Below are 15,248 nucleotides of genomic sequence, written 5' to 3' on the forward strand. Positions count from 1 at the left end.
AAATTTACTGAAATTTTTTGTGGCATTTAAAAAATATTTTCATTTGATTTTTTTGTTTCTGTTCAATACATTTAGTAGGCATACGATACGTCCCTTTTACTACACTAATACAATTCACTACTGTACCAAATTACTTCTTTTTTATGTGTAGAAACTTTTACTCGAGTCAGTGAGAGGCACGGGCGGAATGATTTCTACGAACACAAGATGATGATGATGACTGGAAATTGGGACAACAAGGTTTGTCGAAATTTTGATTACTATGGCGTACCTCTTATCGGCTGTAAGGAAATGCAGTTCAAGAAATATCCTACTTGTAATTTGACACCTTGTTTCCCGGGGCAAGTATTGTGACACCCAATTCTTGCAGCGTCTCTCTCCACCTAGCACCTCACCTGGGAAGAAAACATACCCGGCTTTAGATACCAGTGCGCGAGTCGTTACAGAAACCAAAGAAACCGCGGAGGGTCAGAAATCTACGTTGGACTATTATACTATGGAAACCGGAATAAGCCTCCACCGCGTGGGCCACTTTTTAGCGTTTGGAACATTTTAATGCACCAAGTCTAAATTCTCAAAGGTATTAGATTTGATATTTCGTTTTAAGTTCCGTTTAACTTTCTTCTTCTTATGTTCTAAAGTTCTAAACTAACGCGACTACTTTTTCTGATTTCACATAGTCAATAATTTCTCTAAATCATCATTGTCAGGTCTTTAAGTGCAAGAAAATCCCTCAGTATCTCGGAAACACGACATGCTCTGACGATGAGGTTTTCGAGATTACAAACCCTGGATTGATATCCCGGATATGAAACTTTACAGTGACAGTAATGACCCAGGTGCAGGACGGTACGTTCATACTATTGATCTTTTGTTGATTCTCAAGCTACGAGATTCGACAATATGGGGAAGGTCTTCTTGGTCCGAAGAAAAACCTCTGCCTGTGTTCAGAGAAGATCCGGCGGCCACAGGCGTTGCAGAGGCATCTAAATTGCTGGGCGGCATATCGAACAGGAAAACTAAACTTCAACTTTCTGATAGATTTTTCCCTTTAAAAGTTACTTCATTCAAACTTTTACTTGATCTAAAATCTCGTTGAGGAGGCACATTGGTATCCAAAGCCGTGTTACAAAATTCGTTTTAAGGGGTTCGCCAGCTATGACAACAGGGGTTGAGTTCCTTCAGGCCCTCTTTTGACCTCTTGGGTGGGTTCATTCGAGCGGTAGACATGAGCGTAACAAGTAGACGAGGCCTGGAAACGAGGCGCACGTAAACATTGGTAAACAAGATGGCGACGGAAACGGCCTCTGAATGCAAGATTATAATTAAAAAACCTATGCTACTGAAGGTTGGAGATTTGGCTAGCGAGTTCAGGTCTGGTGTGTCAGTGGTTGACATAATTCTTCCAGGAATGAATGCTGTGCAGGTAATGCAGAATTGGATTATTTAACCCACACACTTGAACAGTCTATTCGGTTCACCTTCAATCTTGCTTCAATGAGTCAAAATGTAGGAGATTCCAGCTTGAAACAAAATCACAAGCTTAACATGGAGCTTCAGAGTTTGTGTGTTATTGAAGGGTGTAGTACAGTGAAATAAACTTCAGCATAAATGAATTTTAATGTACTGTTATTTTCTCAGGCTACAAAAGTTGCCTCTTTTTCGTGAGTTGTTTCGAGAATCGCTTGTAATAGGGCTAGGTGCTAAATTTTGATTTGTAGGAATTTTTAAATTTTCGCTAGAACGTAAAGGGTTCAGTCTTTTATTCCACCTCATTCTGTTTAGTTCTCTTACAATTCAGAGGATAGATTTGATAGCATTAATTGCATTCTCTTTTCAAATGGATGTACTCCCATGCCATGTATTGTGAGAGACCTAAACAAGAACAACTTAGATTGAGAAAATCATACTCAGGCCCTCAAAGTCTTGGGCTGGGCAAATCAATCTGTTCTAGTTGCTAAGTAGCTGATATTAATGAATTATATGATGAGGTTAAGCATGATATTCAACAATTATTTGCTTAAGGCTAAGTGGATATTGTTGAATAATCCCCAAGACAAAGTCAAGGGGATTATTTGACATTATTCATCGAGCTATAGGTGAAAAATTGTTATTGTATAATTGTTGAGGTGCTTTCAAATTATGTTGTAAACATTTGTTTTGATGATGAAACCATTTTTTCCAATTGATTTGACTACTGTTATCAAAGAAAAAACACCCTACTCTATATTGACTGTATGCCCTTGACCAATCAGAGTTTTGATAGTAGGTCTAATGTATGAGAACATTAGTTATCAAACAGTTCAGATTATTAAACTTAGCTTAGCTTAGTTTTTTTCTCTTTTTAATATACTTTATCAGGTTGGAAATCTGACATTTAAGAACTCTTACACAGCGTCTGTTATGGTAAAACTGAAAGTTATAGGTAAGGTTGTTCATAAAATTGATATTTTTCTTTTAATATTTGTGATTTCACTGATAAAAGTGTTTCAAATCCATTTACACCACTCTTATATGATTATGATATATCTTGCATTTTATAATATTGACAGATGTATCATGATCAGTTAGAGATGGAAAGATGCAATCTTACCAAGAGTAATTACTATGCAACTTGAGTCAGATGACTAAAGGCAATTTTGTTGTAATGGTTACAAACACTATCAGTGATACGTAGTCATTCTGAACAATTGTGAAATAGGAAAAATGACAGCTTATTAAATACTATAACTGGATAATTTGTTGTTAACTGAAGGACTCTTTTAGATCATGCAGGTGCTGAGCAATGGAAAACCCTTGTGAAGAACTACACTCTGATGCCTCATCCTCATTTAGAAACAGGAAGCCAGGATTTTTTTGTGATTAATATTAGTAAGGTATAAAATTTTACTTAAATGTGATACAAGACAACTAAACAGTAACACTTGACTGATGAAAGCAGATCTATTCAACCTTAGATCAAAGTTAGATTTTCTCTCTGAAGTTCTATATTAGGTAGATGCATGGCCTGAGGGAAATAAAGATTATTATTTCTCATACTTAATAGGTTTTAAAGAATTGAAGAGGTAAACTAAGGCTAATTGACAAGCTTTGAGAATACACTGAACATCAATCCCTTTTTGGGGAAGAGGACATTTTTTATTGATTATTATCTTACAACATGAGAGAGAAAATTTGGCATAGGGGAAAACTCTTATAAACTGGTTGGCAACCAATATTGCCCTAATCAACTGTGGTCTTGTTCACTTTCATGCACTTGACATTGTGAGACACACTTGTATTGCTAATACCATGTGCGATTCTGTAACAATGAGATGCATAAACAGTGTGTGTGAGCCAGTTCTGATACCATGTTCCTTTTCACCTGGGGAACTACTTGTAGAAATATTAGTGTGCTCCTTCCAAGTGGTCTCAGATTGAAAGGCAGTGCCAATTAAGGATTAAATTATCTTCAGCTTGGTAATTGTGAATTTCTATGGTCTAATGCACTTATCATTTTTATTTCTTCAGAATGCTTTTCTGGCCTGTAAATAACAACTTAGGATTGTAAATTCTATTTCACCAAAGCTCCTTACTTTTCTCTAAAACACAACTAGTCACATACAGGGTAATTTTATGAAATGCCAATTGCCATCTTTTTGTTATTTCCTTTGGTTAATGAGGAGGTGCAGTCACGTTTTCTTGACCAGCTGACTATTTTTCATCTGCAATGATCATGATTTGGTTTACCTCTTGGAACAAGGGAAATGTTGAAATTTCCAAACAGAGATTAGTGACTGGTTTTTCAGTGGTACTGGATGATGATTTGTAATAGTTATGTGGCTCTTAATTTCTCCTGAGGGTAAATTTTTTATTAGTAGAGGCTTGCCAGTGTTCAATGCTAAACCTTGAAAGTTTTCCTTTGTACAATGTTTTTCCCTTTGTGTGATAAAAATGGAATCACATTTATGTGCTCTCATTTGAAAGGGTAAATCTTCCTGTCTATTTTTTCAAGAGTTTCCAAATGTGTTAAAGGTAATGCAACTGAAAACTGTGGCTGAATTTTCCCTTTATTCAGCAGCTAGTGGTTACTTATTGTGTAGAGTTGAGGGATGTAACCAATGGGCATCATTTTTCAAAGATTGGAATCACTATTTTCCTGTTATCATGATTACCCTTGGCATACCAAGGTGGATACAAAATGATACAAAGGAAACCTCTAAACTTAATAAATTGGCAGTTTCAATTAATGGTATTATACTCTCTTAGATATCAAAGCAGCATATGTTATATATCACAATAAACTAATTTTTAGTGGTTAAACTGGCAAAAATAATTAGAATCAAGTATTGTACAGTCCAGCTATTACACTGAGATACTTTTTAATCATTTTAGATGGACGAGCCTCCTCTTCAAGTGATAATGATGAGGTTAATTCTCCGACAACCTTCCCCTCACTGGAGTAACTTTGGCATAGAAGAGATAAAGTGCTTTCTACATTCACCTATGGTAATTCAACAAGTTTTTTGTGCTTAAACTAATTTTTTGTCTGTTGAAAGTTAAGACAGAATGATATTTTTTCACCTTTGGGATGAATCTATGCCCAGATGTTTCAAACAAATCATGTATTGACACCTCAATACAGTTATGAACAGTTAAATGACAAATAAATGGAAACATATCATTTTGTACCAACTTTTAGAAAGATATAAGAATACATATTGAGCCTTCAACTCCAATGAGTGACCAGGACAGAATTTCTCCTTACAATACCAATACAATATCAGTCATAAATGTAATGAGAATAAAGTAAAATATCAACTAGTGAGATAATTAGTTGATCCATTTAACTAAATTCTCCCAATTAAACTCATAAGAATTGTATGGTTGACAGTACAAGAATTACTAATGAGATCTTGGTTGTGAAAGGGTTAAAGCATTCATTCATTCATTCTCCAGAGGAAAAAGTTATCAATAATATATTATTTCGTCAAATTGTTGAACCAGAAGCATGTACCAGCAGCAGGTTGAAAGTATTATGAAACTGCGTGTAAATTTCAAATATTACTGAATGTGGAAAAAAATATGAATCCAGAGTTTGTAGTAGTGAGTTTGGATCTGTTGGGTTGTATTAGTCCCTGCCACCTTCTTTCACATTTTAAAACCAGTATGGATGATATCTTTGAAAGTTCTTATGTAGAATTAAAACAGTAAACATGGAAGGAGGTGACAACCCTTCATGAATTCACAGCTAATTCAATGATCATTAAACCACAACTCTTAGCTAATATCCCATATACATCAAAGCTTAAATATGTTTTGAGCTGTATGTTAAACACTGTGTTGAATAGTTTTCTTTATAGGAGCTGGTTAAACTGCTGCTTGTCAACTTCAACTTTAACATTTTGAAATAACTACTAACCACTTTGCATGGGAAAATTCAGTTTTTCAGTTCTCTGTTTCTGATTTTCATTCAGTTAACCCTTTCACTCCCACAAGTGACCAAGACAGGATTTCTCCTTACAATATCAATACAATATTAAGCAGGCAGGTGATGAGAATAGAGAAGAATATCAATCATGGGATTATTAGTTGATCCAATACCAAATTCTCTGAACTAACATCATAAGAATTGTATGGCAGATAGTAAGGAGAATTACTAATCAGATCTTGGGAGTGAAAGGGTTAAATGTGGTTGAACTAAACATGTTTTGCTGGTGTGAATGGGGTACTAGTCTTGTTTGAATTTGTTTAAAAAATGTTGTCATTCTATTTTCCAATGTCGTGTGTAGAAAAGTCCAAGATATAGCTTTAATGCTACAAATTCTAGCACATAATAAGACTTTCATTGCTTTTCAGAATTGCTCATCAGTACCAGAATGGCTACATAATGATGACTGTCATAATCCTGGTGGAATAAAAGCAGTACAGGTGCATATCAAATGTGATATAATTGTAGTACTTATTATCTGAGTGGTTGTTTTAGTGTCCAACCTATTGAAAATTATTGTAAAAGTTTTTTTAAAAACTCCTTTAGAACTCACAAACAGGTAAAGCTATGTTTTGTTAAAATCAATTGCCCTCTGCCAGAGTATAAGAGGCAGGTTGGTCCAAAGTTGGTTGAAGAGGATTTAGTCTAAGCAGGTGTTTGTTGTCCAGTGTATGTCACTTTTAATGATTCCATCATTTTACATTTTAATATTTTACAGTCAAGTGAATTGACTGCTTCTAGATGTGGTAGTTAAACTTAATAATTGCAAAGTGACCATTTTATCAAAAATTCATTGAAGCTAACAATCTTTGTTTCAGAATGTCTCTAACTCAGAGAATGTGGCCTCCAGCATTCAGCAACTTTGGGCATTGACCCAGGGGGTGATATCCTCAAAACAGAATCTGTCTATTGGTCGTTTTGATGTAAGTTTTAAGCTTTATTGGTTTCAACAGCAATGATAAAAATTCACTCATTTGGCTGATGAGAATTTGTTTTTTAGATTGACAGAAGCTATGACATCAACTTGTTATCTTACACATAACAGTACAGCTGCTTGATGTATGTGATTTCCTGGCCAAGGAAAGAGAGGAAATATGAACCATGTGATGTTCATGTGTCAGTATGGTTCCATACAGAGTAAACAAGGCTGATGCTTACAATGTATCATCTATCTTCAACTGGGAGATTCCCAATGGGAGAAGCATCTGAGAATTCCTACAGATTATGGATCTGACTGAGTTTATACAACAGAACGACCAGTTTGAATTTGATAGTGAACACTACCCTTAGGACAGCTATTGACTAAAAAATGGCACCTGCCTATGTCAATTTATTTAGGGATAGATTGGAAGGAAAATTTTTGACACAAGATCTGATTAGGCTGTATGTTTGGTTGAGACACATTGATGACATTTTTATGGTGTGGACTAGTGGCAAGGATGAATTGGGAACATTTTTTAATTACTGAAATGAATGATGAATGTATGATACAATAAAGTTTATGTGTCACTTAATGGGTTTATGTGGTTTATTTGGAGCCCTCATGATGAGCAGATTTCGCCACCTGAAATTGACCATAATTAGTGCTAACGTTGTATGTGAAGTCTCACGTGCCACATTGTAAAGGAATAATTGATCCACAAAGTTCCCCAAATTAAATCTTAGGTCATTCATCTTGTGGGGTTGGTTAAGCATTACACATTAATCCACCGTACCAATCTTGGCAGAGAAGAAATTGACCTCGTACGCAAGTCTCTTCCGCAGCCGTGTCCTTTCTGGTCATCAAGAGAATAGCCAGAGAGAGGCGAACTTGGAAATGACAGAAAACGCTCGTTTTCAGCGTAATGCGCGGGTAGTGTTGGTATTGAGACATATAACAGGATCTTAGATCGTAAACTTAGGGTGATAAAAATGCCGATCGGGAGGATTTTCGATGCGCAAACCGCCTCCACGTGGACAACAGTCGAAATCGTAGTCTGCAGCCCTGACATCATCTTATAGCAGGAATAGCAGTGATGGCAAAGCAAGCTTAAAACGGCAGAGAACGCTGGAAACCACGACGGAAACACAAGATGTTAGTAAGTTCTATTGATTTTACGTGAAAGATGTTCATATTTTGAAATACTTATCATTGTAAATCGAACATATTTCGTTCCCAATACTATTCCTATATTCTCAACGGTTCCTCTCGTCACTTAACATCGAGCCACACAACGCGTGACACTTTCATGGAGAGTCTGCTCCACGTGGAACTCTTATCGCAAGATGCCCGTAAAAATAAGGATAGGCGTCGCACCTCGCGTTGAGATACCGACCTAAACATTGACTTTAGACGGATGTTTGCACCCTGGCTTCGTCTTCGGGGCTTCTCCCTCTTTTCTGAAACAGATCTTTCCGTGGCGTTCCGACTAGATCGTACTTTCATCTGTGAAGATGATATCTTCTAAATTCTCTTCGCTCTCGAGGGATTATTGGGCGAAAGCCAGTCGGGCGACTCAGTTTGCCTCGAGAACTAGTTGGCAGCACTTAGGCCCGTATTTAGTACATCCAAGTTTTTGCCGAATTCGTTTGATGGTAACCGTAAAAGGCTGAACACCCAGCCGAGTCCTCGACACTAACACATACTATGCTAAGATGTCAGCGCTGATCGGGATCGGACCATGCAGTTCATACGGAACGGACAGATATCAGTGACCAACTCTGCTCAATACTCTTCTATCATCGGCAGTGAGAAGATTCAGGACCACGAGATCATGGTGTCCTTTGACGTAGAGTCACTGTTCATCAACGTCCCCATTGAAGGTGCTGGGTGTTAGTGTAGTCCTCGATACTAACACATACCATGCTAAGATGTCAGCGCTGATCGGGATCGGACCATACAAGCTCCTTGAGAAGGATCCGTCGGACCCGCAAACTGTTCGAGAAGCTACTCTCCTTTAAGCGGAACGGACAGATCAGGGATGTAGATAACAGCCGGAAGCCGGGAAAATTACCCGGTTGTGAACGCGATTTTTCCGGCTGTGAAGCACTACTTCTTTCCCCAAAATGTTTTTAAATGTTGTCAGAAGATTGTTGTTTATTTATTTCATTTGTTTACACCTTCACATCTAGATATAGCGTGCCAAAGGCACGCTAGAGTCAGGTGGGCCTTCGGCCCAAATACCCGCCTATCATTGCAAGATTCCCGCCTGCTAAAAACTTAAGCTACATCCCTGACAGATATCAGTGGCCAACTTTGCTCAATTCTCTTCTACCATCAGCGGTGAGAAGATTCAAGACCACGAGATCATGGTGTCCTTTGACGTAGAGTCACTGTTCATCAACGTCCCCATTGAGGGTGCCGTAGAAGCCGCGCGACAAAGGTCAGAGAGTGACCCAAGCCTTGCAAACCGCACGACACTAGCACCTGCTCAGATTGCGAACCTCTTAGACTCCGTGAGAACTTGCGCGTCCAAAGTGCGAAAACAGTCAGTCGGGGATGAGAATTAGAGAAGAAAAAGGAAAAGAGAAGTGAACCAGAACAGGTATGTTATTAAAGCGGAACGGGCACATATCAGTGACGAACTCAGCTGACTTCCCTTCCGTGAGAAGACTCAGGACCACGAGATCATGGAACCCTTTGACGTAGAGTGACTGTTCACCAACATCCCCCTATATGTTTAGCCCGTGCCCAGACCTCCACCTCCACCTCTACCACCAATTTTGGAGTCAGACCTCTCGGAAAACAAGGACTCGCCTGAACAATAGGGATCGAAATCCACCAATCACATTACATCGCAGTGATACACCTGATAAAGCGTTAGCAGTCGACCTCATCGCCAGATGAAGACTTTCTTTTACGGTAGTGACTTATTTGTGACTCACAGTTCTAAATATACGTTTAGGATATCAACGAGAACATAGATTAACACATTAAGTGAAATGGCTTGCTTTCAAGCAAGGTTTTATTTGTACTGCATGGAAGTTCCATACTGCTAGACTGTGATTGGCTCTTTCTGTGAACTTTCGATCCGACCTCTAGTATAAATACAATTTCAATTTAATTATGTTTTAGTTAATGACGTAAAGTTCACCATTAACTAATATGTCTTTCAGGGCTAGTTTGAAGGTACCAAAGTATGGTCTGTTCTATTTCCCAATAGACCAGACTACTAGTATTATTCCTATTAAAAATATCCAAAAAGTTGTCCAAGGAGACAATGTAAGTAAGGGCAGCAAAGTAATGGTTAAGTTCGAGAGGCAAGTTTATCAAGCTGAAATAATCGGTGTCAACGGTAAATGTGCTCATTTTTGGTTTACTAGTATTCAATTCTATTGTGTTCGTTTAACTTTAGAGTAACTATACTCAGGCTTCCTTTCACGTTGTCTAAACATCTGCTTATACTTCAGATGATTTTTCCGAATTGCGCGAAACGGAATCTAAGTTTCTCGAGGACCCCGGAAATTCTGAGCTGTTCAAAAAGCAAGAGGAGGCGACATCAGCCATTACGAGTGAAGAGCCGACCGAGATAGCTGATAAAACGATCGAGAAAGCTGCGTCCAAAAAGCGGAAACAGTCAGTCGCGGATGAGAAGGCGAAAGTGAAAAAGGAAAAGGGAAGTGAACCGGAACAGGTATGTACAGTTACGCTGTGAATTCGAAGAAATTTACTTTAAAGATCTGTCCCGCTTCCCCTAAGTAATTCGCATAAAACAAATTTTTGCCTTATAGGCCACCATCCCCAGAACACCATCCCCAGCACCTTTGTCATACACACCAATGCTGCCATCAGTTCTGTCGCCTCTACCACCGACACGTAAACTTAGGCCGTCCCACTCCGTGCCACCAAACCTTTCCATGCAGAGCCAGACTGACAGCCATTCAGAAATAATCACATGGCTTCGGCATATTTCTGCGCAACAAGAAGCAATGAAAGAGGGATTGAATACGCTAATTGGAGTGCTCGCTGGTAAAACCGAATCAGCCACCCCCCCTGCTGAAAACTTTGAGGCCAAAGTTCAACAAGAAGTTCCACCATTCATTCCATCTGTAAATGAGTGGATGAACACAATGTTATCTGAGGAAGAAACTCGTGAGGATCCATACCTGTATGGTTTTTAAGTGGTACTGGATGATGATTTATATTGGTTATGTGCCTCATAATTTTTCCTTAGGGTAAATTTTATAATAGTAGAGGCGTGTCAATGTGCAATGTTAAATTTTGAAAGTTTCCATTTGTGCAATGTTTTTTCCATTACGCAATAAAGATGGAATCAAAAAGTTGCTTTCATTTGAATGGGTAAATCTTATCTGTCTATTTTTTTTCAAGTTCCCAAATATGTTAAATGTTATAACTTTTGCATAGAAAGATAAAGTGTTTTCTGCATTCACCTATGGTAATTCAACTAGTTTTTTATGCTTAAACTAGCTTTTTTCTGTTGGTAGTTAACCAATGATATTTGTTCACCTTTGGGGTGAATCTGTGTTGTTGGATGTGTTAAACAAATTATGTATTGTTCTTAGTTGAATGGTTTAATGACAAATCACTGGAAACACATTCTTTATCAAATTTTAGAGAGATGTTAGAATATGTACTTAATCCTTTAACTCAACTGAGTGACCAGGGCAGAATTTCTCCTTACAATACCAATACAATATCAAGCAGAAAAGCAGTGAGAATAAAGAGAAATATCAAGTTGGGAGATTATCAGTTGATCTAATACTAAATTCTCCTCACTTAACTCATCAGAAATGTATTTACCTATATTTAGAAATAACAAACACTGATGGGAAAATAGAGACAGATTTATACACAAAGCCTTCCTACAACCATCTGTTTATGTTTCACACACCATGTCAGCCATGCACAAGTAAGGAAACCAAACCATACACCCTTGCTCTGAGGTTAAGACTGATCTTGTGAGAAGGTATTTAGTTTGGGGCAGTGGAACTGTGCACATTTTTTGTTAGAAAAAAGAAGAAACCAAGAGTTTGTCACCAAACAAATTCAACAAACAAAATTGAAAATCAGAGGGGAATAATCAATACCATGCCCAAATGGCAGAGTACTTGTGGTTATCATCGACCATTTTGTTCAAGGGTATGTAGGTGACCTTTCAGGAGAATTGCATTCCCTCGTGCTGAACTCCTAAAAATGTAAAAAGCAGTCAAAGGAGTTCCTCTTAGGGCTTTTGAAGGACCAATAAGCCATACTGATTAACTAGCACATGTGAAATTTGTCTGACAGTGCTCCAAGTAGTAATGGAAAGGAAAGAAGTAATGTAGTGATGGGTGAGGTCTGGTGTGCAACATCTGAAACTACGCCACAGACTTAATTTGAAAAGAACCAGAAAAATTTGTATCATTAGTTACAAGCCAGATTGTTATCACAGTACAATTACTATTGTGCAAGGATTGTCAGAAACACTCAGTACATTTAGGATCAACAACCAAGTTTTTATCAGATATCAATAACCACAAGTTGCATCAGGGAGCACACTTACATGTAAGGCTCTCTGTGGAGTATGGAGAGAGAGATCTCTTCAGATATTACAACAGTCTGGGACACCATGAACTTAATGATATTTCAGTTCAAGTGATAGATAGGATGACATACAAACAAGCCTTACAAGATCAAGAGGGGCAATGGACCTACAGGCTTCACACAATTGGGCCACAAGAGTGATTTCTTTTTAGATAAGAATAGATGGGAAAGAATCTGGGCACACTGAATTTCAAAATTTGTTTTCAAGCAACTACACCTAAAGTGTGTTGTTATTGTGTAGATCTGTGAATAGTTTTTGCTTGAAAGCTTTACCCTGACAAGGATCAAGTACTACCACTGGGGTTTTACTTAAATCTTTCGTTTGTGTGCCATTGCCAGTGCTATTCAGCTGGAACGAAGTTTGCTTATTTACAGAAAATGTAACACTACTTTCATGATAGCAAAACTATGTGAAAAGGAACTTCTATATGAAATGTCCAAATTGTCACAGACCGTTAATAAATAGATTTCTTGTTATTCATTTTGATGTTGGTTGATTTCCTCATCATTATGCATACAGTTCTTGGTTAAAGAAGACGATAATACTTTGGCTTAAACGGAAATCTCTCCGAAATTACCCTCGTCCATCGAACTGATACTCGTTTTAAGTAAAACAATGTATAAATTATCGAGAATAATGAAACTGGTCGATCGATGAAGGACATGATACGATTGTCAGTTCTAACTTATGTTCCCAGCAAACTGGCTCAGATGTCTTGGTTTCCAAATATGCTTTTGAGTAAGAGAGTTTAAACTTTGTCCAACACGCGTAACTAAGACAATGAGGAGAAAATTCAAGTGTACGTTAGGGGTAGGACTGCTATGGAATCCAACAAATACGAGGGCGTCCTCACTTCTTTTTCTTCCTTTCTCTTAATTTAGGATGTGACGAGTTAGATGCCAGATGAGATTTTCTTGCTGTTTCTTCCTTTGCATGGAAATCGTCTTGGTCGTCAACCCGTTTGTTTATAGGAACCACTACAATTGCCAGTATACAGATCAGCTGAAAAATACCACCGAGAAAAAGACCGTAGTGAAGAATCAAATCCCACATTTTCGCTACGCGGTAATGATGTTGTTGACTTGCGACCGTTGCGCCCAGTGTAATTTTGGCTTCCTCGACAATAAATGCTCGTACCCAGACCTTAGTGAGAAAACATGGCTGCTGCCAGTCCACCTTCTGGAGCGAGCGACAATACTAACACTCCTTCTAAAATAATTACTTGTAAGCCAGAACTGGATTTTTCCAATCCTTGGAAAATGAGTGATCTAGTACTTGTTGTCGAAAACAAGCGATTTCATGTTCATCGTACCATTTTATCGATGTGTTCTCCTGTTTTCGACCGGATGCTTTCCTCGGACTTCAAAGAGAAAACTGCAACTGAAATTCCACTTCCTGGGAAGAAGGCGGACGAAATAGAGGAACTCCTTCGTTCTATTTACCCTTACGTTGAACATCGAATCTGTGAAGAAAACTCCTTTTCTTTGCTAGAGCTTTCATGTGAATACCAGCTGGATAGACTGAAGGCTCGATGTGAAAAGTACTTCATGTATAAGAGTATGACTAATGACGAAGCACTCGAATTTGTCGTTATGGCACAAAGACATCAGCTTAGTAATGAACTGATTCAAAGGTGTATGCAAAGGTTTGTTTCGCAGGAAACTAACTGGGAAACTCTTAAGAAAAATGAATTATTTTCCCAGCTAGAGCCACGGTATTCACAGCAACTTGTAGAGGAAAGAGTGAAGTACCTGGAGAAAAGGCTGACCTCGTGTAAGTCAACTATTGAAGTTTTGAAGATGAAGAAGAGTGACAAAGACGATGATGACCATGGGCCTTGTTCCTATCGAAGACATTTTATGATGAGGAAACGGTTCAGAGAGCTTGAACACTCGAGTCCGTTTGACTAAGAGTCTCTACACTTCTGGAATAAAAAGGGTGTTTGTGTGATGAACTTAATATTTAATTATGACATGTGAAAGAGGAGTAAGCACGAAATTCAAGACTCCAGTTGATAAAGTATTGGACTCATTGGTGTATTCGGGCTTTCAATTTTTTAAATTAACATTGTAGCATTTTGAATTCAACATTTAGTCAATATTTGCAAAAAATCTTATTTGGTAATTACTCTGGAACTGTTGAATGTGGGTTACCTCAAACTATCTCATGTCCAACATGTGCCAGTGAGACAGTTAAATTAATACAGTCATACAAAAAAAGTATCTCAAAATTTGTTATAAACATCAAGTTACAATGTTTCGTGAATTACTTTTGCTATCAATGGTTTATGAGCTTTGATATTTGTGTGCACTGTGGAAATCTCAGAGAAGAACCAAATTACATTCATCTTAAGGAAACACTAGATAATGTTAGTTAGAGTTAGAGTAGGTAAAGCAAGACTTCAGCATAAGTTTTATCTGTCTACTGTAGATACAATAGAACCCAGCTAACTCTCAAGGGAAACAAGGAAGAGTTTGAGTCAGCTGATTGTAAATGATGGAAAAATGGGGTTAAGGGAAATCACATCTTTTTTGAGTTAGCTGGGGGTTTCAAGTTAACAAAGTTTGAGTTAATAGGAGTTCTACTGTAGTCTTTTTTCAATCATCTTAACAAGGCAGAAAATGTTAGTTTTCTCAAACCAGTATGAGCAGTTAACTAAGGGGTGAAAAATGGAATGAATCATAGTAAATTACTTAATTTAATAATAACCCCTCCATGGTAGAAATCTAACATCTGTCTTGGACCTAGCATCAAACTAAGAAAATAAGGAAGGTGATTCATTGAAAATTGATGTTTTTAAAATCAGCTAAAATTAATATTCTCTAACATGCTGATATTTTCATCTAATGCCCCCTAATTAAGAGATCAATTCTGCCCAAAATTTATCTAAATTGCAGGAGCCAAATAAAATGTCATGCTTTCAGGCAGTTAATGTTATATGAACAGTTTAGTTGATTGCTCTCAAACTCAAGGCTTGTCACTCCTAGACATTAATCACCACTGAATGGGAGTCCTCTACCTCAATCAAATTAGAGACAGAAGAAGAAAGAAGAGAGGCATGCACTGGCACCAGTAGAGAAATTCTGCAATTCCTAAATTTTTTCTTTACTCTTTGATAATTTGTTTGCTTAGTTGCCAGTTGGCAGCAAGGGGTGCGAAAAATTTGCAATCAAATAAAGATTACTTAATGTAATGTGCCTCAAGAGCATCAGAGATTCAGAGCTACAGAGATTTCAAATTTAAGGTTATGTCAG

The 15,248-nt window shown here is 37.7% G+C and overlaps 2 protein-coding genes across 5 annotated transcripts; both read left to right on the forward strand.

Annotated features, from left to right (window-relative positions):
• Positions 1-1,280: 1,280 nt before the first annotated feature.
• Positions 1,281-10,729, forward strand: LOC131795837 (nicolin-1-like). 4 transcript variants are annotated; one of them, XM_066174213.1, is made up of 10 exons: positions 1,281-1,426; positions 2,362-2,425; positions 2,767-2,876; positions 4,375-4,488; positions 5,839-5,910; positions 6,289-6,393; positions 6,471-7,544; positions 8,731-9,311; positions 9,860-10,083; positions 10,181-10,729. In XM_066174213.1, exons 1-7 carry the CDS (start codon positions 1,289-1,291, stop codon positions 6,510-6,512), a joined length of 645 nt encoding a protein of 214 aa, XP_066030310.1. In that variant the 5' UTR covers positions 1,281-1,288; the 3' UTR covers positions 6,513-7,544; positions 8,731-9,311; positions 9,860-10,083; positions 10,181-10,729. The 4 variants fall into 4 exon arrangements, with proteins under 4 accessions (XP_066030310.1, XP_066030311.1, XP_058969422.2 ...); XM_066174214.1 differs by lacking the exon at positions 8,731-9,311 and having other exon boundaries at positions 6,471-7,548; XM_059113439.2 differs by lacking the exon at positions 8,731-9,311.
• A 2,415-nt stretch (positions 10,730-13,144) lies between these two features.
• LOC131795830 (BTB and MATH domain-containing protein 38-like) lies at positions 13,145-15,187 on the forward strand. The gene has a single exon (XM_059113436.2). The coding sequence runs from the start codon at positions 13,152-13,154 to the stop codon at positions 13,902-13,904; it is 753 nt and encodes a 250-aa protein (XP_058969419.1). The 5' UTR covers positions 13,145-13,151; the 3' UTR covers positions 13,905-15,187.
• The last annotated feature ends 61 nt before the right edge of the window (positions 15,188-15,248 follow it).

This window comes from Pocillopora verrucosa, chromosome 11 (genome assembly GCF_036669915.1).
Source record: "Pocillopora verrucosa isolate sample1 chromosome 11, ASM3666991v2, whole genome shotgun sequence".
NCBI lineage: Eukaryota > Metazoa > Cnidaria > Anthozoa > Scleractinia > Pocilloporidae > Pocillopora > Pocillopora verrucosa.

Bases quoted from the DNA above. Each gene is read 5' to 3' on its own strand.
- LOC131795830 (XM_059113436.2), top strand. From the start codon at position 13,152: ATGGCTGCTGCCAGTCCACCTTCTGGAGCGAGCGACAATACTAACACT.
- LOC131795837 (XM_059113434.2), top strand. From the start codon at position 9,555: ATGTCTTTCAGGGCTAGTTTGAAGGTACCAAAGTATGGTCTGTTCTAT. The intron at 9,745-9,859 runs GTAAATGTGCTC...CTTATACTTCAG, and splicing joins TGAAATAATCGGTGTCAACG to ATGATTTTTCCGAATTGCGC. The intron at 10,084-10,180 runs GTATGTACAGTT...TTTGCCTTATAG, and splicing joins AGGGAAGTGAACCGGAACAG to GCCACCATCCCCAGAACACC.